Source organism: Aquila chrysaetos, chromosome 3 (genome assembly GCF_900496995.4).
Source record: "Aquila chrysaetos chrysaetos chromosome 3, bAquChr1.4, whole genome shotgun sequence".
NCBI classification, from domain to species: Eukaryota; Metazoa; Chordata; class Aves; order Accipitriformes; family Accipitridae; genus Aquila; species Aquila chrysaetos.
Window position 1 is genome coordinate 13,184,274 of NC_044006.1, and position 24,012 is coordinate 13,208,285.

At 37.5% G+C, this 24,012-nt stretch overlaps 1 protein-coding gene across 2 annotated transcripts in view; it reads right to left on the minus strand.

Annotated features, from left to right (window-relative positions):
- Positions 1–1,710: 1,710 nt before the first annotated feature.
- DHX35 (DEAH-box helicase 35) overlaps positions 1,711–24,012 on the minus strand; it is a 33,047-nt gene continuing 10,745 nt past the window's right edge. Inside the window, exons 9-22 of one of the 2 annotated variants that reach the window (XM_030009018.2) lie at positions 23,558–23,670; positions 23,114–23,210; positions 21,858–22,016; positions 20,366–20,576; positions 18,505–18,629; positions 17,673–17,727; positions 12,422–12,517; positions 11,932–12,026; positions 11,250–11,327; positions 9,961–10,090; positions 9,177–9,258; positions 8,566–8,637; positions 6,051–6,162; positions 1,711–3,506 (exon numbers count right to left, since the gene is read on the minus strand). In XM_030009018.2, coding sequence (XP_029864878.1) covers positions 3,462–3,506; positions 6,051–6,162; positions 8,566–8,637; positions 9,177–9,258; positions 9,961–10,090; positions 11,250–11,327; positions 11,932–12,026; positions 12,422–12,517; positions 17,673–17,727; positions 18,505–18,629; positions 20,366–20,576; positions 21,858–22,016; positions 23,114–23,210; positions 23,558–23,670 — 1,470 coding nt within the window. In that variant the 3' untranslated portion in view covers positions 1,711–3,461. Of the gene's footprint in view, positions 3,507–6,023; positions 6,163–8,565; positions 8,638–9,176; positions 9,259–9,960; positions 10,091–11,249; positions 11,328–11,931; positions 12,027–12,421; positions 12,518–17,672; positions 17,728–18,504; positions 18,630–20,365; positions 20,577–21,857; positions 22,017–23,113; positions 23,211–23,557; positions 23,671–24,012 lie in introns of both variants that reach the window. The other variant, XM_030009017.2, reaches the window with a different exon arrangement.

Genomic DNA, 24,012 nt, shown 5'->3' on the forward strand with positions numbered 1-24,012 from the left:
GATACCTCTCTGTTTCTCTGCTCTTTTCTCTTCCTCCTTCCCTATGACCAAGGCTCCCAACAGAATCAGAGAAGCCCAGCCCTCCCTCATAATCAGAAATGTCTTTGCAGAATATGGCCGGAATTACTGCAACATTCCTAGCTTCTTACAGCCCCGTCATGCCTCATGCAGAAATGCTGCTCCAACACTCCCCATCTTAGCATCTCTGTCCTGTTTTTCCATTTGCTGGAACAGGAAACTATTCACTGTTTGCGCTTACCCACGAGCCAGAAAAGACCTGAACCACCAGATCTAGAATGAGTCATACAGATATCTGACTCTAGTAAACTTTTTTTTTTTTTTTGGTTTAAAGACGCTTGCTACCTGACTTACCACTTTTTCCCAATGCCTGCCTGTAATGTGCTTATTGTAACACATATATAAAATTAACTCAGCTTAAAAATACGTTACATCACATCACCTTACACCACATTGCTGTGTGCATGGCTCAATTATATATCCTATTATACAGGCTTTTTTATCATAAAGCTCTGAGAAGAAGTGGCAGTTACCTCTGCCTTATTTGTTTCCCTTTTTTCATTTTAGTCTTTTAATTATTTGTCTCTTTCTTCAGATTAACCAGGAAGAGTTGTGACTGTTTTCCTGTCGGTTTATCAGAATTATTTTTAATCTACAAGATGAGAACTATATTTCAATTAATACTGTCTTGGCTGAATTTTTATTCCAATTTAGCTGCACCTTATTCTATAACTGACAATACTAAAGTCATGAGTAGAAACACTGACAGCACTTTCTGATGGACTTCAGGAGTACAGCTTCTTTTTTCCCCATAGCAACTTGACATTAATGGATTGTAAATTTACTTTTTAAAAAAATATGTCTCCTTGCCAGTGGTGGCACGACTTCTATTTCAAGCAGCATTTTGATTCAAGAGCCTAGTATTTTAACCTCATTCTCTAAAAGCCAGGTTTAAAATCCTTAAACTGTTTCACAAACTCCTGACAACCATCTTCAAATTACTCCAACCTCCCCCACAACAGCAGAGACTGTTTATGCAGCAAAGAGCCAACAACAAGGCACAGCTACCCATCCCCTTAATCAAAGTTATTTAAAGCATAATGCTACGTACAAATCTAGCAGAGAGCTGTAGGCCAAAATTTTATAAAGTAAAGAGATTTTCAGGTCTTTAAAGTTTTAGGTCTCTGTCTTCAAGCACCTTCAAAGGTGCACCTAAAGGATGCAAGCTGTGCTTTCTCTCTAAAGGTAACCTTAATCTGGATACTAAACCCACTTATTCTTAGCCTGCATCTCTAGTATAAAGTCTGCCTGTTCTGTGTCTGCACCTCCAGCAATACCTCAATAGTTTGTAAAACTGCTAAAAAGACAAGTCTCAATTTCTGGTTTTGTTTACAAAGACCTATTGCACTCATAAAAGTACAATTGCTTGCAGCACATTACAAAGCTTGTACATCCCTGGGTTCTGAACTCAGCAGCAGTCACAATCATTCCAAGAGAAAAATTTGCAGCTGTACAGCCAGATAAAACAACATCTGGAGAAGAGAGTTCTCCAGAACCACCCAAAATTCTCAGAACTGGCAAATGAAGTGGCCATCCACTGACAGCCCGTCACAATTCAGACCATCACAGTGCAACCACCCAGTACATTGGGAAATCACCCACTACTCAGGCTGAAGTGATGCATTCTCAAGCTTCCTTGATTCAATGGTTTTATTTTTCTTAAGAATACTTCCAGAGGACAGAGAGACACAGACATTTTACAAGTCTTCATATTCAGTTCTTTCTCCGATCCTTTAAGAGAAAAAAAAAACCTGCAAATTGAGTCTTTTTAGTAAGCGACAACACTGCTCTCAGCTCTGGCTAGGAGACAGTCCCTGCCCCAAAGAGCTTCCATTCTAAGACAGAGAGTAATACAAAGGTGAGGTTCACAGGGAAAACAACAAGGAAGGTGACACGGTTTGTCATGCTGCTGGTGCCATACATGGAGACTGGTACATCTTTTTGTGCTGGCAGTCAGTACATAGACACCAAATAGACCACAAATTGCACATGACAGAACATGTTCTCTCTGCAGGTGTTTGGAAGGGAGAAGGTAAAGAAGCTCTCAAGAAAGTTTTCAAGGCAGTCCTGTGACGAGGAAGGCATTTCTTCTATGTAGAAATTTTTGCCTATTTACATCCTTTTTTTTTAAAAGAAAATAAAATTATAGTTAACATGCCAAAACCACATTCATCAAATCAGTTGCCTTACAAAAATAAAATTTTCAAACAATGTGTTTCTAAAATAAATATCAATAGGGATGGAAAAAAATAAATACATGTATCCAAGCTATCTTGTTAAAACACAAAAAGGGACAATTCCTTACTGAAAAGTAGCCATGGAGTCCCAATTAAAGCAGCAACAGTTCAGAGCATCCTTCTCTTCAGTAACACATGAAGAAGAGTCCCAAGCAGCAAAGAACAGATTCTTAATAAAAGAAATATATAGGACTGTGTTCCGTATAGAAAAGTACAGAACATTTTCTTCTTTGCTGAACAACAGAGGCTAAAAAACAGTGTTCCATGATATACCCCTGCTGAAATTTTCTGGTATTTCCAAGCAGTGAGACGTTAACATCTTTTCTCTTGTTATGAAAAAAAAAAAAAAAAAAAAAAAAAAAAAGCCCCATCTGTGAATTTGATTGTTTGTGAACATATGTGTATAGTCCCCTGATTGAGCAAAAAATTAATCCTTCTTAAAAATACTGAGCTACTTTTCCTCCCTCTCCCCAAACAGCAACTCTCCCATACAGAAACAAGACATTTTAATACAATGCTGCCTACAGAAGGACTGTTACAGCACAGGGACCAGGGGCAGCTCGACCTCAGGCAGGAGACTTTTACTGCTTGGGAGTAAAAGCTGCACTTTTAGCTGCACCAGTATGGGATGGTCCAACATGAAATCAATGTTTCCATGGCAGCCCCTTGCATTTCAAGGGCTAGTTCATTGCCCTGAGCTCCTGCTGTCAGGAGTCAGTCCCAGTTTGGCCGGTAGTAGTCACAGTGCTCTAGGTAATAGGAGGCAGGGTACCCTATTCCCCACTCTCATAAGGCAGCCGTACCACTCCAGGAAATCAGTTTCCTTCTTGAAGGTTTCAGTTTTTTGTGGTCCTGTATGTCCTCTTACTTTTTAAATTTTTTTTCTACCTATTTAAAAGGAGCAACATGCCCAGATTAACAACAGTGGTCAAGTAGGCAAAGAATAAAATGTCCACAATGCAAGCTCTACATAGGTTTACAATGTACGCATCATGCATAAACCCCTACAGATCCTGGCAGGCATTTAAACATTGAAGTTGATGTAAGATCAAATTGCTAATGAACTGACTGCTGAATGGACTGTAGCCAGCTTGAAATCACTGGTAGGTTCTGCATCTGATGTCACAAGACTTAAGTCATGTAAAATCAGTGGTCATCTACTTTAGCCCTTTTTGCTTTCAAGGAAAGATGCTGCAAGAAAAGAAAAGAAAAATTGCTTAGTATATACACAATCAGAAAAATGTTCAACTAGAAAGCTTTCAGTCTTTAATCCCCAATTAAAGAAATTCTTATACAAATATCAAAGACCACGCTTCCCAAGCTCTGCTTGTTACCAATACAGCTAAAATAAACATAAGAAATCAAAAAAACACATGTACCCCAAGGTGGTATTCTGGCTTGGTATAAAATATTATCTTCTAGTACTTCTGTACTAACTACAAGCATAGGAACAATTTCCCACTGGAAGCAAGTTACCAGCATGTAAAAACGCACAGAGAGGGACATGTGCACCCAACAACACATGTGCATAAACACTAGGACTATGTACATGAAGTACAAGATTTTAACTAATGTGTTAACACTGCAGCTGTAGTTGCATTGGACCTTTGAACCTCTATGCTCTTAACGAAAAAGGCCTACAAAAATGTGGAATGAAAAAATGAAGTCCTGCAAAACTTGGAATGAGACATAATTGACTGAGACCATGATCAAGCTGTAGAAGAAAATCTTTTCACACAGAATGCTATTCAGTTATAATTTGTTTTTAACTCGATACAGGAATAAAAATTCTCATATTTCAGGAATCACTTATTAACACAAAGATGTATCCTTCAGTAGAAAAAGGGTCTGAATACGTATAAATTAGCATAAATTTGTGTCTCTTACAATGGCTTCCTTATTCAAAATTTACACGTATAATTCAAAGTTTTACACAACAGGAATATTTCTAATTTTTAAACATTTTATAAAGACACCCAAGCCTTTTGGCTGATAAGGATAACTGCCCAAACTGGAAAAGATAATTTTCCTCAAAACCAGCACTATCCTCCAGAGCTTCCATTTATTTTAGTATTAAAGCAATGCTTAGGTCATGCGGCAAACTGAGTTCATCTCTATCAAATCAAAAGGATAGCAATGGTAAAAATTAGGTTCTGATGTAATTTCATCGCATATCTACAACAGTAGTAGTACTACCTTGAAAAACATGTTCTCTCAGTCAGGTAGGTAGTACTATTCAAGACAAGCCTTCTTCACTTACAAAAAGCAACTCAAGTTTTGCCTGAACAAGTCATTGAGTCACATTCCCCAATACCACCTACCTAAAGGAAAACCTCATCCCAAAACTGAGCCTGTGGAGAGTCATATCATAATGGCATGTTGTTTTATGTATGGGATATTACAGCATGTAAATTTGTGAGTCAAAAGGACTAAGTATTCCAGGAGCAGATTTGATACAACTGGAACAGTGGCTCATCTGCTTCTTACACCATGCTTGCAGAATATCTAACGGCAGCTAAAGACTCAGGGGTCTACCCTGCAGGGGTCATTACTGCCTTTGGCAAATGCATTATAGAAAAAAAAGGCAAAAAATATTCAGTTACTTAAGTGCATTTATAGGTGGTAAGTGTCTGGATAACTGAGATGAATTTTCCAAACTCAATATTAAAAAACCAACCCTCTCAAGTCAATTACATGGACAGATGCCAATGCTGCTGTATACTGTAACCACAGAGGTATGTCCTAAGGTGCTCCATGCACCACAGTGTTTTTCTTTTTTCCAAAAACCCCAGGAAGTGAAAGAAAACAAACATCAGATTCTCAGAAAAGTCAAATAGCATAGCAGATGTATAAACCAGAAACAGCCATTTTTGCAACATGGCTGCTCATATGCACAGATCTCTTGCTTTGCATAGGTCTGATACACAAGTGCATTTTTTTCACTCAGTATTTTGGAAATACTTCACTAATTTAGAATATAAAGCTCAGTAGTTACTAATCTTCCATGGGAAATTGACGTGCAAGATCAATTTGGCAATCTTGCTTGTACAGTATTTACATGCAACATGGTATCAACAGCTCCAGCATAACTAACATTTAGATAATACCAATCCAGTCCTCAGAATGACCAGTGAATAAGTCTAGATTGATGGATTCACATGGGACAGAGCTGATAAAGGATGGTGACAATTGTTAAAAGGTACTTGTAAAGAAAATATATGTATATCACACACAATAAGATTTGCAATAAAGGTTTGCACAAATAGCAGCTGTTCTTTGCCATTTCAAGTTTGAACAGATCAGAGCTGATTTTTTTTGCAGTAAAGATAATTAATGCTCAAAAGAAGGCTCGGGATTTGCACAAACATTTGCAAAGCATGCAAAGACTCCTCAAATTATTGTGCAAAGTATGGCCGCTGCCTAGCTACAGTGCTGCTCAGAGAAGTGCTACCAAGTGCCTATATTCAAGTGTAAAATGGTTGAAGTCTTCATTTACCAGTGACAGGCTATTTTGTAACTTTGAGATCATGTCTGTGGGCTAGATAATAGGGAAAAAGCTTTCATGCATCAATTTATTATCCTCTTTCTTGATATTAAAACCACTACAATGAACAAAACAAAATTCATTTTTGTACCATTAAATAGACAACAACAAACATAAACACTTTAAAAGTTCAGATACAAGAGCTGCTAGTGCAGCAATGGTACCGTTTGGGCTTTATGCCGATTCCGTACCGTTCCTTGCTGATAAAAATGAGGTGCCAGTTCCAAGAGCCAAGCAGATTCAACAGCAGTCACATCTCTCATGTAATATTTAGCAGTCTGTATGACTTCATTGTAGACTACCCTAGGAAAAAGAAAAAAAGAAAAAAAAAAAGTGTTTGCTATAAAGCAATGAGGGAGAGAGATGATTAACAGCATATTTAGACAGTTTCACATACATGCAGCCAGAGGTAGTATTTACAGAGTGACAAGAGAGTCTTTAAGTTATAATACAGCCTCTTACACCTCTTTCCTTCTGGTTGTTCAGAGTACTCTACATTAAGACAACCTTTAGACTGCCATTAAAAACACCTTCACATACTACCAGGACGTATGGATGGAAGGTATAAAAGAAAGAATATTTCTTATAATGGGGCCAAAGGTGACTCATAACAGATGCTTTGGAAGCAAGAATAGTAGTTACTCTGTAATATCATGAGGAAGGATGTCAAAAGCACCAAAACCCTGGACCCATAACAAGTAGGGCACAAATCACAGCATGACTATCCCTGGTACCTGTCTGCCAACAAGCAAGATAAGGATTGAAGGAAGAAATCAGCTTTAACTACTGCCAGAACATCTCCTGGTAAAAGATTTAGAAGCAGATAGCCAGGTGGACTCAATCCCTGCTGCCAGCATGAACAGGTTGCCAGCATGGGCAACCTATTTCTAAAGTCACCCTTCAATAAGGAAAGTCATTTTTACTAAGTAAGCGCAAACCCACACACTGAAGGGTTAGTCACCAAAACTGTCAGTCATTAGCTGCCTTCTATACACAGTAGAGCTGCAAACCCACAAGGTTTGTGGTCTCTCATTAATTGGTATTTTGCTCTCAAAAGCAAATAGTAGAGAGTCCAAAATTCTCTTCTTTGCCAAACACAGCCCGAGACTTACCAATACAGCTAAAGAGAAATCTGAGGAAAACAAACAAGAATGAGAACACATTTTATATACACCTGTAACAGACAGAGAATTGAAGCCCTCGGTATAGGACGGGTGCCCAGGCAGCAGTAGCACTGAAACTAGGGTTGCTGAGTAAGTTAAACCCCTGTCTTACAGGATGCCATGAGCCAGTAGCATCTTTAGGCTGGTGGTGGCAATACCACGTGGCCTTGGAAGACAGGTCTGCGCCTGGTCTGTAACACAGGGGTCCAAAAATAGGTTTAAGCCCAGAATCAGTATTCCCAAAAACTCCAGCAATACTGCTGCCACCAACAGCAAAGAGGCTGTGAAGCAAAGAGCAGTCTTAAGGTTTTGCCAGTTAATACTTCCAGCTAGCTGTCTACAGTTCTGCTTTTCTATATGTCTGGAAGTGCCCAAGGCTGGGATGGAAATTCCACGCTGAGGGCTCATCAACTAAAAGTTGAGCCCTGGAGGACATGTATGCTGGAACAAAGAATTCTTCCAGTACTCTCCTACCACCAGACTTTCTTTCCAGATTAATTTCTTCTCAATTTATTTTTCTTACTGTCTGTTACTCTCCCATAACCTAACTTTTTTCAGTATGTTACCTACTGTAAGCCAGAAAATTTCAGAAGTATATCTGCAAGCTATTCTTATTATTTCAAACAAATTGTGCTTTATTTTTAATAGCAGTGACAGGATGTTAAAAAAACTGGCAAACCAGCAGCGAATCAGGCTGGTTTCAGTGGCAAAAATTACTTTAGCTACACTCTGCTCAACTCAGCCCTGAAGAATTGGTACAGTTAAGAACAAGTGAGCTGGACTAATTTTTATTTTGTGAGCCAATGTAATTGATGGCTAAGTTCCAATCAGTTACACTTCTGCAAACCCTACACAACAGGTGTAGGAGCCCAAATTCAAAGATAACAGATGACACTGGCCAAGTTTATCCTTCAAAGTCTCAGCAACAGGCAAAGAAGGACAAGAGTCCAAATACTTCAGGTTGATCATGCTGACCTGGTAGCTAGAAACACATTTCTAATTGTTATCAAAGCATCTCTGACACACAAATGGAATTCTAATACCCAGCTAACATGAAAGTACAACCACTTCTTTCCTCAATCTGCTAGACAGCCATAACTTCTCTCAAAGTTTCTGCATCATGCATTAGACACATATGCCCTCTCCTAGCAAGCCATTTGCAATTACTGTAGCACCTATTTGACAGAACATTTACTTAATAGGCTTAATAAAAGTAAATTAATCCTAGTTCTATCCAGGTACAGAGATCACTCGGCGAGCAATTTGCAGTGCAAAATATGGTGCCTGTTAAAAAAAGGGTCACCTGACTCTGCTTACCAACTTCTGCAGGTTTTTTTGACAGTTAAACATCATTATTTCCCTGATTTATTTGGGTACTGCCTACAAAAAGATGCAAAGGAAATACCAGTAGAATTCTCTCTGTGGGAACCATGACCTTCACATCTAATCCTCCACTGATGGAGAAAAGTCATTCATGAAAATGTCTGGATGCTGAAAATATCTTGTAAAGACCACGAAGCAAGTGAAATCAGCTTTAACTTACCAGCGTGGAGGTTTCTCTGCATACAACACTGAAGTGGGGTGGATATGAAGTTCATGGTCATCACGGATAGTCCTTGAAAGCAAGATACTAATTCAGACCATGCATCTGTTTATTGCTTAACATTTGGTTCCTTTCATCCCCAGTAAGAATGTTTAATAAAAGGCAACAATAAGAGAGCTGGAGCAAATTAAAAACATTTGCATTTAATGAACAGGCTTTCAGATGAAACCAGGCTTAAATCTTGGCCAAAGGATAATTTAAAGTCCTAAAAGAGTTCTATCTACATTAAATAAAAAAGTAGTGTTTCATGCTCTTATTCAGTGCACTGAGAGTGCTACAACAGAGACACTGTACTTGCTTGTATTAACACAAGCTAATTACTATTAGTAACAGCTTCCCACTATCAATAACTAATTATTTATATTTGCCAAAGAGATAAACACTGAAGCAGTTTGAAGATACAAAACTTCAAATATTTAGTAAATCAAACCCTACATGTTTCTTATCACAGGTGACTAGAGAAGTAGCTGTTTGTTGATTATACTTAGATGTATCCAGTCAAAGGAACTTTTAAACTAAGCAACAGCTGTAATGAAGCTATATATATTTACCTGTAAGCTCCGGTAGAGTGGAATTTAGCTGCATTAGCAAAAAATCCAGAAACTATGCATCTCAAAACAGGATCTGGATCACCTGAAGAGAATTTTTATGTAAAATGAGTCATTGGAATGGCAAAAATCCCCAAAATACCACTTAATCATCTCAACATTTAACACTGCATCAGGCTTTGATAGCAAAGGCTTGAAGGCAGACAAACCCTGCAATCTCTTTTGACTTCAATTTCACAGCAAATCAAAATTACTACATAAAAAAGTACTGTTGCCACTGGTGTCTCCATGAAGATAGTTTCACAGTCCTTAAGGAAACCTTGTGTGACAGCACTGAAGTCTGATTTTTCGAAGCAGTTAGAGACAAGTGCTGAGAAGTAGTCATGGCATCCATGCACACACGGCACAGCTGGAAATCAGATCCCAATGAATGGACATCATTTTGAACATACTAGAAAAATAGCTTTTTGAAAAGTCAAAAATAGGTCACCTCTGTCTCTCTTATGACTCTTTTGGTAAGTCTGTCCATTAAATATATAATCAGTGGTGATAATCTCTTGCTGGAAAACTTAACTAATGAAGACTGGACTAAACGTTAATTGTAAAAATGGGCTAAAATGCTTGTCTGCAGTCATTTTTAGGAAAAAACCCCCCTGGTTTTAATTAACATTATTTTTAGGCCAGGGACAAAATACTCAAAGGTGACAAGAAAAGCAGGAAGCAGACTGACAATTTGGAGACTTCCTTCAATATGTACTGGACAACAGGTTAAAAAAAAAAATTTCACCTTCACTGGACTTCTTTGGCACTTTAAAGCGGACAAGAAGCTTTTTCAGCTGCTCTCTTACAACAGAAGCTCTAACAAGACCTTTGTAGTTCAGAAAGTGTTCTTGACACCACTGAGAGCTCTTGCTGTGCTGTACAGTGAGAAGAATAGAAAAAATTACAACGAAATACCATCAGCAAAACAAAACCCAATCTCTTGGATCACATAGCCTTGTTCTGTTTTCCTTCTGTCTCCCACAACATATTTATTGTGGTTTTCCCTGAAAATTACCTGTTTACATAGCAACTAATAAGGGTACGTAACACCAGTAACTAAAAAACATGTTTCAAACAACAACTAAATAGCAGCAGAACAAATGCCATGGGGTATTTTCATACAGATGTGTTTCATTTCTTCATGTGGTGAAAGAGAATAGCATCAGTCATTCCATTCACACACAAAAGCATCATATGATAAAATAGTCTGTTTTCAATCTCAAAATGTAAACAACCTTTTCTGTACACTGTTTTCGCTGGTCTTCTCTATGCAAAGAACTGTTTCTCCAGAAGCCAGCACTTACTCCAAGAGCTTCTGCATTTGGCTGTTTCTAAGAGAATTAGGCAGATATAAAATCTAAACAGCAAAATTTCAGTTAGTGCCTGACCGATTGCTTTGGGGTTGGGGAGAAGGAAGTCATCTTTTAAACACTGCTTCAACTCAACACTGTTGCAAATATATTATTATAGAAGTGCTTTATACCAGCAAATGTACTTCTCCTAAATAGGTATAGCACTTCAAAACTGTTAAGTAAAACCTCAGCTTACAGAGAAGCATTAAGATTGGTGTTAAACCTTAGAGTGGTAAATACATAAGGTCACTGAAAAAGAGGATATGATGATCAATGTGGCAATTTTTTTAAAAAAGACTGCTAGATTTAGATGCAGTTTATAATCAGTAAAACTCTGATACCTCTATAGAAAAGATAGGAGAATATGAATTTCATTTGGAATTTGATACCTGTTTTTCCTTGGCCATTTCAAAAATCCCAGTCTCCTTGAAAATACAGTTGTCTACCCATAAGACTTTTGTGCTGTACCCAAACCAAATTCTTTCTATTCCCTGTTCAGAAGAACTACAGAAGGTCTGCGGCAAAATATGACCAGAATATTTTTTAAAGCATAATTAACACTTAATAGACTTGGTAAGTCCTCAGCTTTGAGGATGCTATTTTCCAGAACTTTCAGAATCAGAACTGAGGATCGCAAGTGTTTCCCATTCCTGCAAATCCACATACACTTGAACTGACTTACTTTGACAAAGGCTTCATAAACATTAAGCATAGTGAGATGATCGCCTTCTTCCACAGCAAACTTTCGGTGTTGCCTGGTCTGGAGAAGAAGAAATACATTTTTATGGGCAGACTGATTTTTGCAAAAATCATGTCAAATACACTCAGTTCCCATCATCTCTGTATTTCCTGGTGACTATTAAAATTCTTACCATATATGGTAGTTTCTCTAGGCAACAGCAATATTTTACTAGCCCACCTGTATTCAGGAGCACTTCTAAAACTGAAATTAGAAAAATGAACTGAAAATGAACCCCCAAAATCCAAGAGAGGGATGCATTAAAATTAGGCTTCTGCTACCTATTAAGGATTTGCTACATGCTAATACTTTCTTTTTCGTTCCTCTTGAAAGGAAGTGGTGTTTGGGGAGGTTTGGTTTTTTTGGCAAGCCCTTACGCTGACCAATATTGGTTTATAACCTTTCATGATTCTTGTCCTCAGAAGGAGACTTTTAATACTAGTAAACAACTCCAAGGTTCCCACTGTTATTCAGTTTCCTTTTACCTATAACCAACAGGTAAAGTTCAAGACCTTGCTTCATTTTCATACAAACTTGCAGTCTGTAATGGGTATCAATAAAATACTTGGCAGAAATCCAGAAATGTGGAACTAACAAAAAGAAAATGAGACACAACTGAACTTACAGCCTGAGCTTTTTGATTTGGAGGGATCACAAAAATGTTTTGAATCTGCATCATGGCAGCAATTGTCAGAATCTCCTGGGAGCAGCCAAAATTTCCTGAGGAGTAAGTGGAGAAATTCAGTAAAGGAAATCTTCTTTCATTCAACTTAGCCCAATACAGAATAAAAAGGAAAAGAAGCAGAATATATTTTTACAGTATATAAAACCAAAATACCTAAACTCCTGGATTTTTTTAATATAACAGTGAATGTTTTTAATGGAAAACTTAAGACAAATGTGTTAGACTTATTAGTGTGTTAAATGTATTATATGTATTATTTATTAGAGAGGTCCACCAGTTTAACCAATTCTTTTCACTAAACAACATGCCAAGATGAAGCATACAGTTTGTTTCAAGTTTAGCAAATGTAATTGTAGTGTAGTATTAGACAAGAGGCAGTGTCCTCTACTCATCACAAGACTATGAAGAAAATCTGGTTTTTTCTTCCTACCTGATTCCAGAAGCATCTTTGCAAACATAGGATTCAAAGGAAACTCTGCTATTCTCATTCCAAGAGGCTCTGTTAAACGGCAATGCATATCCAAACCTGCAGCATATTAATAAATGTAGCTGTGATACAGGCAAAAGAGCACAGAAATTCTTCTTTAAGAATTTAATGTGTGCTAAAGAGCAGAATGACGAGCTAAAATATAGCCAATGCACCTAATAGCTGCTGAATGTATATTAAACTAAGCTTAAAGGCACTCCTTAACATCCATTTACTCTCCCATGGGTCACCGGTTTGGTTTTGGTTTTTTTTTTTTTTCAAACGTACTTGAACAGACAAGTTTCTTCATTTTGACCAAGTTCCATTGCTACTGCCAACAATTTAGGAAACCTGCAGTCAAAGTCAATGCAATGGCCAGAGTGCCTATTTGCTGTGAGACTTATGCATCTCCTTTTTAAGTATTTAGCAACATCTTTGTTCATGGGGACAGGAAGCAGGAGGAGTCCTGATGAGAATAAAAAAAGGGCATAATTATAGAACAGGCATAACTGTAGAAACAGGAAGCACTGCGGGTAGGGGGCAGAGGGTAGAGAGGGCAGTAGGGTGCTATTTTTCTGAGTCACATCTGCTTAGGTCACGGAGAAAAATAATTTAACTTTAATATAATCTAAACTAGAGCTGTACAGCTGGTGAAGATTCTCTACAGTTTAGTCTGCCTCATACATCAATAACTAAACTGTCAGCCATGTTCCAACTCTAACCTTTTTACTGGAGATGGTACAGGAGGTAGGCATGACAGCTTGCTTTTAGATTCCCAGTTATCACTGAGCAACCCTGCACATTTACCATTTTAGTTGTATGGCTTCCTACAGTCAAAGACCTGCAGTAAGGTTTACCCATGCAAACCACTGGGTCATATTCTAATCCAGAGCACTATGCTGAAATTTCAGGGAACAATTTAAATGGAAAAGCATTTTCTTTGCAAGCAGACATGGGAAAGAGAATGAAAAAAAAAAATTACAGACACAGGACACAATTAGAAGGAAAGAGCTCACTAAGAAAGGCAGCAAAGAGTGAGAATTGAAAGAGAAAAGAAAACTGCAAGTAAGCCAAGTTGTATGAGGTACGACAAGGAGGCAGAGCACAAGAGAAAAGCTACACAAGGAGGGACTAACGAGAGCCCAATAATAGGACTTTGGGGCACTGTAGATTGCATAAATAACCACAGCAGAGTGGACTGAGGAAACACAACTGTGGCCCATGCATTATATAAACATATTATTTGTCAAACTGTGTGGTGACAACAAACCACAGTTGTACTTCAGCTATGTTTCACAGAGAAAAGCAAAACCACAAATCAAGTCAAGGAATGAGATCTATAATATGCTGATCTTGTCAGCATATCTGAAACCACAGATACCTCTATCAAGTGTTTACTTTCCTTTAGTATTTGATATGCTATCATCTCACTTACTATGACAATGTAGTAATTCACTCGCCACACCCCTACACTGTTAACAAAACCTAATAGGCATTTCACATAATGTCACAATATTTTACTCAGAAACAGGTACAAAACACAGCTTATGTGAAAAGATGAAATAATATATTTAAACACATAGTCACAGCAACTGCAAAAGTTAAGGTATGATAGCTTTCATTTGACCAGTGCAATATGAGAAGTTTAAGTGCTACCACAGTCAACAGCTTAGAATACGCCATCTTTCATCTACAGAAAGATAACTGCATTCCTAAGTAGGGAAGAGGAGAAGTTACCATCTTTTTAACTTCCTACAGGAGCATCAAGCCAAAATCCTTTGGCTTCTGCTGAATCCTACAAATCTCAGTGTAATTTTCCATGGATATATATAGAGAGCTTGTACACAGATGTCTTTGTAGCAGTAAGCCTGAATATACACAAAAGCCCTGCATTGGATACTAGTTTGAAATAGGTAAAAGTTTCCTTGAAATAACCTTGGAAGCAACCACTGTATGCGTATATATATAGGAAATTGGAGGTCTTAGAAAAAGATACTACAAAGATTTTTATTGAACATGCTTAGGAGAGATTATTCAAGTACTGTGGCACTAAAAAGTTTCAAGTAACAACCACTAGGATGTGACGGGCTGAGGGATTAAAACACTATTTTAAACTTAGGTAGAGTGGTTGTTTCTGATAGGTGACAACTTACAAACAAATCTTCAACAAAATATTGGATCTGAAATAAAGCTAAAAATAAAGCTACTTTTTACCTGGTTATTTACCTCCTAAATTATGCTTAAAAACAATAAACTCCAACTGACAACTCAGACTTTCAAAGGGGCATCAAAGGAGAAGACTGAGAAGAGATACTCCTGATGTAATCAGTTTGCATCACTGTAAAAATAATCAGTCTAAAAACAGTGATGTGTTTATTCAACAAAACTATCTCAACCTTAAAAGCGTTTGCTCTGCACAAGTTTCTCTGTTGGCACCGCATTGGCACAATAGGGTCCTGACCCTAAACTGCACATTTGCATGCTATTACAATGCAAATGATGAAATACATGTTCATACTTGCATAAGAGAAATTTAATCCTTACTGCATCTGCAAACGCTTGGGCAACTTCACTTCTGCAAGTTACATAAAATCTCCATAATAAACCACCTAAAACCTTAAACTTCAGCAAAAATTGAAGAGCGAATCTGTATATCACACACATGCACACACATTTCTTTCCATCTTAAACACTAACATCAGCATTTCTCTGCTTTGCTACAAAAGCTGGGCAGCCAAGAGAGTAACAGCTCTGTACTTTTCTGTGAAGCTACCATAAGCGTAACACTTTTGCCAAAACATCAAACAGCTAATCAGTGAGTTTATTGACCTTTCCTCTCCATTTCCCTAAGGTGGTTTTGGCTGTGAATTCACCCTTGCAACATGCTTCTGAGCCACTGTGAAGGTCCTTGTTCCAGGCTTGAAAAGGTTGCCAAAAACGAAGTGCCTTAAGTGAAACCCTCCTTTGCAAGATGGAACTGAATCAGCACAGAGCAAAATCATGGCCAAGCAGAGAGTTACAGCTCCATGAGATTAAGAAGAGAGCAGACTGCCACAAGTTACAACGCAGCATTTGTAAGTGATGTAAAAACACCCACAAACCTCTGGAAGCTTCCAAAACTTACACAAGCTCCTTTACACTACTCTTTTTCTCATGTTTACATTATGGAGCAAATATTGTTAACATTGAATGAACTACAAACACTGAGTTAAAGTCAAACAGAGTTTCATTTTGATTACTTGTTCTTGTGTCAAGTTTCTGTTTTGTTTAAGTTTATTGCATTCAAAAAGATTAAATAGCTGTCAAAACACCAAGAATATAACAGTTCTTCCTATAAACAAAATTAGACAGCATACATTCCACTAACCACAACAAAAAGGAATTGAAAGCTGTGGCTAAAAATATTATAACAGGTTATAGGTATCCAGCAGTGGCATAATGAATAAAACCAAAATGAACACATTTAGAATCACAGAATATCCCAAGTTGGAAGGGACCCACCCATAAGAATCATCGAGTCCAACTCCCTGCTCCTCACAGGACTACCTAAAACTAAACGATATGACTAAGAGTATTCTTCAGACTCTCTACTGAATTTGAGAACAAGCTGTAATTAGTAATTCAGAGAACATAATAAAAAAATGACATGCTATTAAGTAGCTAAATAGTAGAAAGAATTATGCTCTCAGCTCTTAGAGCTGTTAGACTAGCTTTTCCTTCTTTTCATTAGAAGTTTGTGTGCATCTGTTTATTTGTCCATAACCAGAAAGTTCAATACTAAAACTAGAGCAGACTCTCTTTGTGAGCTGCATGCAAATGAGCTCCGGTGCATTTAAAAGCATGAAAAGGAAGCAGGCTGTGAACTGAAACACAGACACTGAGTGTGAGAAATGTAGTTTCAATTCATCCAGGACAAAATGTGCTGCCTTTAGGAATGATCAGGTTGGGGTTTTTTTTAGTGGTTGCATCATGCATTCACAGCTAATGGAATTAGAACAGTTTGACTTGCTACAGGTTTGAACTTTGTCTCAGCTGCAGGACCAACAACACTAACATCAATAGCACTACACCGCATAAGGTGTAGACTTCTAGCTGTAAGCCATACTACATTCAGAGCAGAGACACAGACTAGAACTCATTTTTAAAATTATAACTAGATTAGCTCCTAATAACTTTTGTCAGTCATACCTTCACAATCATATCAATGAGAAGGTCTCAAAACTAACATGTGACACTTGCTTTGCTAAGCCATCAGGAAGCACACTCTCTATAGGTTTTAATTCTAGCATCCAATGACTGGCCTCTCCCAAATTCAAGCATCAGATTTTACTTACAGTGTTTAGGCAGAGTTCCTGCACACATGTCAAGATCAGATAATGAGTGTAACATGCTAACAGAAAAATTTAAAAACAAAATTTAAACTTAAAATTTAAAACAATGCTTTTTAAAGTCTGACTAAGGAATAAACAAAGTAGTAATTATATCAAGCTTGCTAAATTCTAGGTTATTACAACCAGTCTGATCATGAAAGAGATATCAAACCTTTACTTTCAACTTTTTTTGTTTATACTTGCAAGTGCTACATGCTTCCATCACTGGCACAGTAACACAAAATGAAAGATCACCACACCAAGAGCTTGAATATCTAACAACTTATCTAACTGGATGCAGGTAAATTTAGTGTCTAACTCATGTACTGGTCTAATCAGTGTCTGAACTCCATTTGTATCTTCATACCACTCTGTAAGGACTGAAGAAACATAGGATCTGCCTGAGAGAATCAAGTCAACACCCTCATCAGCTCAGAGCCCTGTTCCTAGCAAGGACAAATAGCTGGTTCCTCCCGTAAAGGTGCAAGAAAATACACAGAAGATAGCTATAAAATACTTGTTTGCCCAATCTAAACAGTTAAATTCTAGTTTATACTCCATGCAATAGATTTCTAGTTCCTCCGAGTAAGTTATTGGTGCCTTTTGCTTGCTTACCTGTCTGAAATAACCAGAGGAAAAGTAAATTCAGAGGAGACCAAGGTACACTTTAAAAACACACCAACAAAAAGCTTCCAGAAGTCAAGGCTGCATTTTCTCTTTCTCAAAGCACAGTTCTCAAATGCAAGTTTGATTAATGTCCATCCAATCACCAAATTCAAATTAACAATTTCTTTTCATAACTCCTGTAACATAACTATGAATAAAGCAAAACATAATATTCTCACCTCCTAAAGCATACAGCAATTCTAAAGCTTGCACCATTGACTGTGCAGGAGGTGGCTGTGAAGAAAAAATGTGCGTTGTTTAAAGTTATCACCATAGAACACACGAGTTTTCACAAAAATTCTTAGATCTTCCTCTTTTGCAAAATCCTTAAGTTCTAACTACCTACCTTTCTACTTATGCAAAATGAAGAAAGAGCTCTCGGACTCTTCCTATCACCCTTCCACTGACCACCAGTGTTGCGAGTCAAAACCATCTCAACAGGCTCAGCATCATCACTATGATGCTCTCAAGATCCGAGCTAGAAAAGGCATATTTGCTTTGTCCAACAGTGATGCCAGTGGTGATCAGAATGATTACTTAACTTTCTCTTCTAATGCTAACATGTTAGTTTTTCACATCAATACAACAGTAGCTAGAAACTTTACATAAAGCAAATCTAAAAGTTGGTACTGCTCTTTTTAACAAGACAGACAAGCACAGGTTTATTTCTGTAGATATCAATTTTTTTTCCTTCTTCATAAACTCAGTGCAAAGGGACTACAGTTACAGTTTTGCAGAATCTCAGAATTTGTCTTTCTAGGCCTTTCTCGACTTCTCAACATTTCTAACAGCAAATTCTAGAATATAAACAGTCATTGTTTCTAAGTTGTCACACACATTACTTGCACTAGTCAATTCCCAAAAACATGCTTTTAGTGCACAATGAGTTATGGTTTCCAAATTAACAGGGCAATGGTTACTGGTTAATGGTTCTGTGGGTTATCAACAAGTCATCTACTGATCTTTCTTCACACTAAGGAAAGATGACAGACTTTACAGCTCAGGACTCACCGAAAGAAAGGGGAACCTGAGCACGTTGTCAATTCCCAAAGCCTTCAGCTGCAAGATGACAGGTGCAAGGTTACTGCGCTGCATCTCAGGAACAGTGGACTTTGGCAACTTCTCAAAGTCCTCCTCTGTTGTGGAGGAAAACAAAGCAATCTGGGACTGAGTTTCAACTCCCACCCTATGTAGCCAACATGATAGAATCACACCCATTTCAAGTTAAAATTATCGAGTATGAACACTTAACAGGTGTTAAAAGAACTCTAACTCAAAGATGATCTTTCTCCCATTACTGTAGTTAAAGATAATTTAATTTAAATAGAAAATTCAACAGTTTTGGCTACACTGCTGATTCTGTAGCTGACCAACTCCATATGTTACTTTTAAATGTCATAAATTCTTCACAGAAATCTGGAAACGCTTTATTTCTCTTCTGTTTAATATTTTTATCAGAAAAGAAAAGGCAGGGTGCAATACTACAAAAAAGCATTTTTTTAAAAGAAAGTTCAAAACCAGCATGCTTTCATTATAAGAACACTATCTTTAGTAGCTACTCAAACAAAAGGAGGTTTAAAAAGCATATTTAAAACAAAGACTAAGGATTGAAAAACTATTTATTTAACAATGCCTTTTTAAAAGCACGTTCACTATAAAGTCTAAGTCTGGAAAAATACTTCATATAAGGTCAAAATCCCTGTACCTTCCATTAACCAACTCTTCTGCAGTAAAGAAAAGGGCACACACATCCCTATGTTGATCTAAAACTCCAAATCAAGACAAGAAATACATTGTTTTCACCTGAATTACTTTCATTTCTAGACAGAACCCTCTTCTATCTCTGGTGTATCTCAGACCTTCCCTAAGACAAAGATAGTGTACGTTTTCTCTACTGTTGTCCATTCAGTGCATTTTCTTCTTTTTTTTTTCCTCTCCTTTAAAATGTTTCTTAAAGCACACATCAGGCCAACTCTTGAGCACACAAAAATAACTTCAGTGTAGTCACAGTTTCTCCAGTAAAATACTTAAAAAGCTATGTAAGCTGGGTATATTATGCAGCAGACATTCTCTCCAGATTATTATTGGACACACAAATTTAGAGAATAAATCATGTCTTTGTTTAACATGGCAACTGCTGGCAAGCACACACACATTTCAAAAGAATATGCTTGATCTCTCTAAGTCTCAAAGCTCTGGTAAAACTAGAGGGAACCAGAGGCACATAAGCAACAGCAGCGCTCAGCTGCAATGCCTTTTCTCATTAAACAGCTGAGAAGAGAGACAGTTGGATTGTGGCTTTCTGAACACTGCTAGGTGGCCAACAGATTTATTTGTAACAGTAACTTTTGTACAGTGCCAGGGTCACTGATACAAGAGAAGCATTTGGGGTTGGCACCTATTCCTATGAAAACTGGGATACACAGAGGTTTTCCCTCAGTTACCTAAAGAATTTCCAGAGTCCTTTGTTAGATGCACAGTCTAAAGGAGACTTTAGTCACAGAAGAAAGCATCACAGGTGGGTATTATAAATTGAAGCAATTACTTAGAAACCAAGATCATAAAAAGATAAACTTCTTAGTAGACTCACCAGAGCTGCATTAACATTACAGGTTTGCAATTGCTGACAATTTCGTAGCACCTACTCTGCTCAGTTTGTGTTTCTGTTTCATAAAAGCATTCAGTGTCCAATGCTCAGCACATATGAACAATGTATTTCTAAATAAGCCAGAGGAATAATGAAGGAAAATTTCTATCTCTCACTGAGAGAAAAAAATAGGGTTTTTGTTCTTTGTCTAACACTGAAACCACTGTAAAACAAAATGTAAGTCACACCAGCAAGTTCACCTTCCCTAGACATCGAATTACTGACCTGTATAAAGCCTGTAACATTTTCCAGAGCGGTTCCGTCCTGCACGCCCTGCTCTCTGATTAGCCGAAGCTTTAGATACTGGTACCACCACAAGGCATTCGATAGCTGTTTTGGGGTTATAGGCCCGAAGCTTCACAAAACCACAATCAATTACGAACGCAATTCCATGAATTGTGATGGAGGTCTCGGCAATGTTGGTGGCTACTATGACCTAGAGATATAGACACAATGGGGATACTGTGAACTCCTCAATCTCAATTACACTATCAAGCCCTAGCATCAATGCATCAGGATTCCAATACAAACCACTTGAAAGATCTCAGATATAGCAGTTCCAGTAAACACTAACTCTAGAGTACAAAAGGATACAGTACATGAAGCAGAAAGAGCTTGTCAGCTTGAAATAAGCCCAGTTTTTACAGTTTCACAGTCACTTTCTTATTCAAATTTATTCTCTCTTCATAAAAGTAGAAGAACTTGGCAGTGTTTGCAGAGAAAAACATTAACTGACTGTAAATCAAATCTTCTTATGTAGCGAACTAAAAAGATTTTTTTCTGCTTCTCAGTTATATTGAGCTGTTACTTGTAACACTAGAATGGGGTAGGGGATAGCAGAGAAACAGACTTGATTAAGCATTCCATGTTCAGTATTCCTGCAGACATATACTTATATACATGTCCTAAAATATTGAAAAAATAATTTTTCCCAAACAAGAAAGGGAAATTTAATCCTTATTTCATCTGAAATTAAAAAAGTAAATCTTAGAAGTTAATTGACTAATGCCATATCCTGGAGAGAAAAGAAGTATTTATACTCAATGTTCTCCAACACCAGATGAACAATTTTACTTGTTAGACTCCAGCAGGCACAAGAATTATAACACGTCATCCCTGTGTAATTCTGTCAACTTATCTCAGCCCCAACACAGGTTCTGCCTAAGCGGAAAGCACTAATCACGACCAATTATATAGTTCTGTGACATTAAATATCCGAACAAGACTTGCAGAAGTCAAAACAAAGCTTTTTTTCTATTAAAACCAAGCAAGTTTTGACTTGTTTCTTAGGTGAAAATACAGCACTTACCCACTCTGTCACTAATCTTTCCATTACTGGTGGAAAACAGCCATAGACACTTAGACCACAAAAAGAAATACAAACAAGTAAACGTAGAGAACTTCAGAGTGTAAGAAGCTGCAAGTGGACATAGAAAAATACAAGGCTGTATGAAGACTCTTAAAAACTGAGAGGCTGATGAGGTAGACAGGAGAGTTATAACTGACATGTCTAGGACTGGTCAAAGATGAAAAGGGAAGCCAGAGAACATGTTCTTGGTTCGCAGTCTGAAAACTGACAGGCAGTGTTAGGAGATGCGGAAAGTCTCCCTCGGTAAGTGTTTGCAACAGGCTTATGATGTGAACCTGACATATACAATCTGTGTAATGCAGACACCCTTCTGGGTGGTAGAAATTGAGACATACACAACAGCCTTACCTTCCTGACACTGTGAGAAACTCTCTCAAACACTTTCATTTGCTCAGGAGAAGGCAGTCCAGCATACATGGGGAGAACACGGAGGTGCTTTTTCATTCCAGTGCGAGAAAGGGCCCGAGCCTGCTCTATGAGCATAGAAACAACAGTCTCCACTTCCTCCTAGAGCCAGAGCAAGAAAGGGACCAGAATGAGAGAGGTTTCACTTTGATATCACATAGCTATCACCTATATACCAAAAATGCATGAAAATAATCCCAATATAATTTTACTTGTTCAAATTTCAGGATCTTTTGACTAGCTCCCTCAATTTTGTAATATTCTTACATAAATTGTTATTCATAATAAATGTCTATTTATATAAATATTTATGTTCATTGTTATTTGAGACAATGTCACACTACAAATACATGAACAAAATTACAAGGGAGGGACTGAACAAAGTTCAGGAGGAAGCAGGCATATTTTCCTGTGTATCTCAACTTGTGAGAGCAAAATGGGAGGCCAATCTATTTTGACAGTGCAGAATGCTGTGGGTCTTGATCAGGAATGACAAGTAATAGCATTAACACCTATTGCTCAACTTCACATTTAATCTCAGAGATCAACTGTGGCATCTCTTAAAAAACACAGACAACAAAATGTTCAGACATCACCTGATGAGATACTCAATTCACTCTTCCAAAGTTAAATCACTAATGAGGATGAAGAATTTATTCTAAAAATATGCAAGATGTTATTGAAGCTCTTCAAGGTAGCTCCTCACTGGAAAAATTATAAGCTACCTCCCATTTACTCTTCTCAGCTGCAAAGCGAGCTGACAGGCATAAATAGAGCAGAAGAGACTAGTAAATTTTTATCTCATAGCAATTTGTTTTTCTGTCAAAGACTTCAGATGTTAAGCCTAACAAATGTAAATTCCATTTGCCTTAACTATTAATGATGACTCACCGTCAATTTAACAACTTTGTAGGTGTGACTAGCACCAAAACTCCACACACTATTCCACTTATTAACAAGGCTGAAAGCATAGAGCATTAAATGAGAAAAACTATCATCATCACTAGCTTTGATAAATCCAGGGCATGTATTTTCTACAAGTCTTTGGGACTGGCCTAATTCTGCTCCCATCAACGCAAAAAGTCTGTCATCTTTAATGAGATTAAAGTAAGCACAGCTAAGGAAAGCAGGAGACCGAGGTGGCTTCACAAAGCCCACAATACAGCACTGTAAAGCAAAAAAATTGCTTATGTCTATACCTGGCCAGTTAAAAATGCCAGTATATCACCATCATTCTCCATCTGGTGAATTTTCATTGCAGTTTCCACAGTTGATTTTATATAGTCTGGAACAGGACTACGGGGAGAGAAAATAGCAGACATTAGCACAAAAATAGGTACAGACTTGTCACTTCCATAAGGAACAAACAGAGAGCTAGGTTTTGGACACTATGCATCAGCCATACCACATTGATCTCATGATGCATCCTTGGGAATCAGCCTTCAGCAATTAATTTGTTTCCTTTACACTACAGTAAGCTTAAAAACATGTCTGCTGCTATAAGCAATATCCAAATGTTTCCCAAACTGAATGTTACACTTCCTTACCATTGTCCAGGAATTTCTGAGTGCTAACCTAGACAAAATGATAACACAGTTGCACACGCTCCTAATCACCACTGACAAGATCAAACAGGAACACACCTCTGTATGTAAAAGATGTCCACTGGAAATGTTCTCCCCTCGACAGTAAGGATCACACTGGTATCTTTGCTGGGGTCACCAGTATCGTTTTGATTAAAGAAATCCCTGAATTTCTATATTAAAATAAAAACAAACACTTTCAGTTTGATACTTTAAAGAATTGAGGGAGAAACCTAAAGACATGAAGAAGTTAAATTACTACTACTTGGATATTTTATTCAGGAATTTGAGAGTGCCAATTTAAAAATTTTAAAGTTTGATTCTGTTGCCTTCTATTCTGTCCGGGGTTCAGGCATTTAGCACAAATACACTGTCTTGCATGTTTATTACTTTGAGAAGCAAAGATTGAGAAGAGGTAATAAAATTAATTAGATCAGCTGATACAGTTAGAAAAAGCAGATATATAAACTTTTTATTGGATCTATAACAGTAGCAAAGTCAAAACTAAGAAGAAC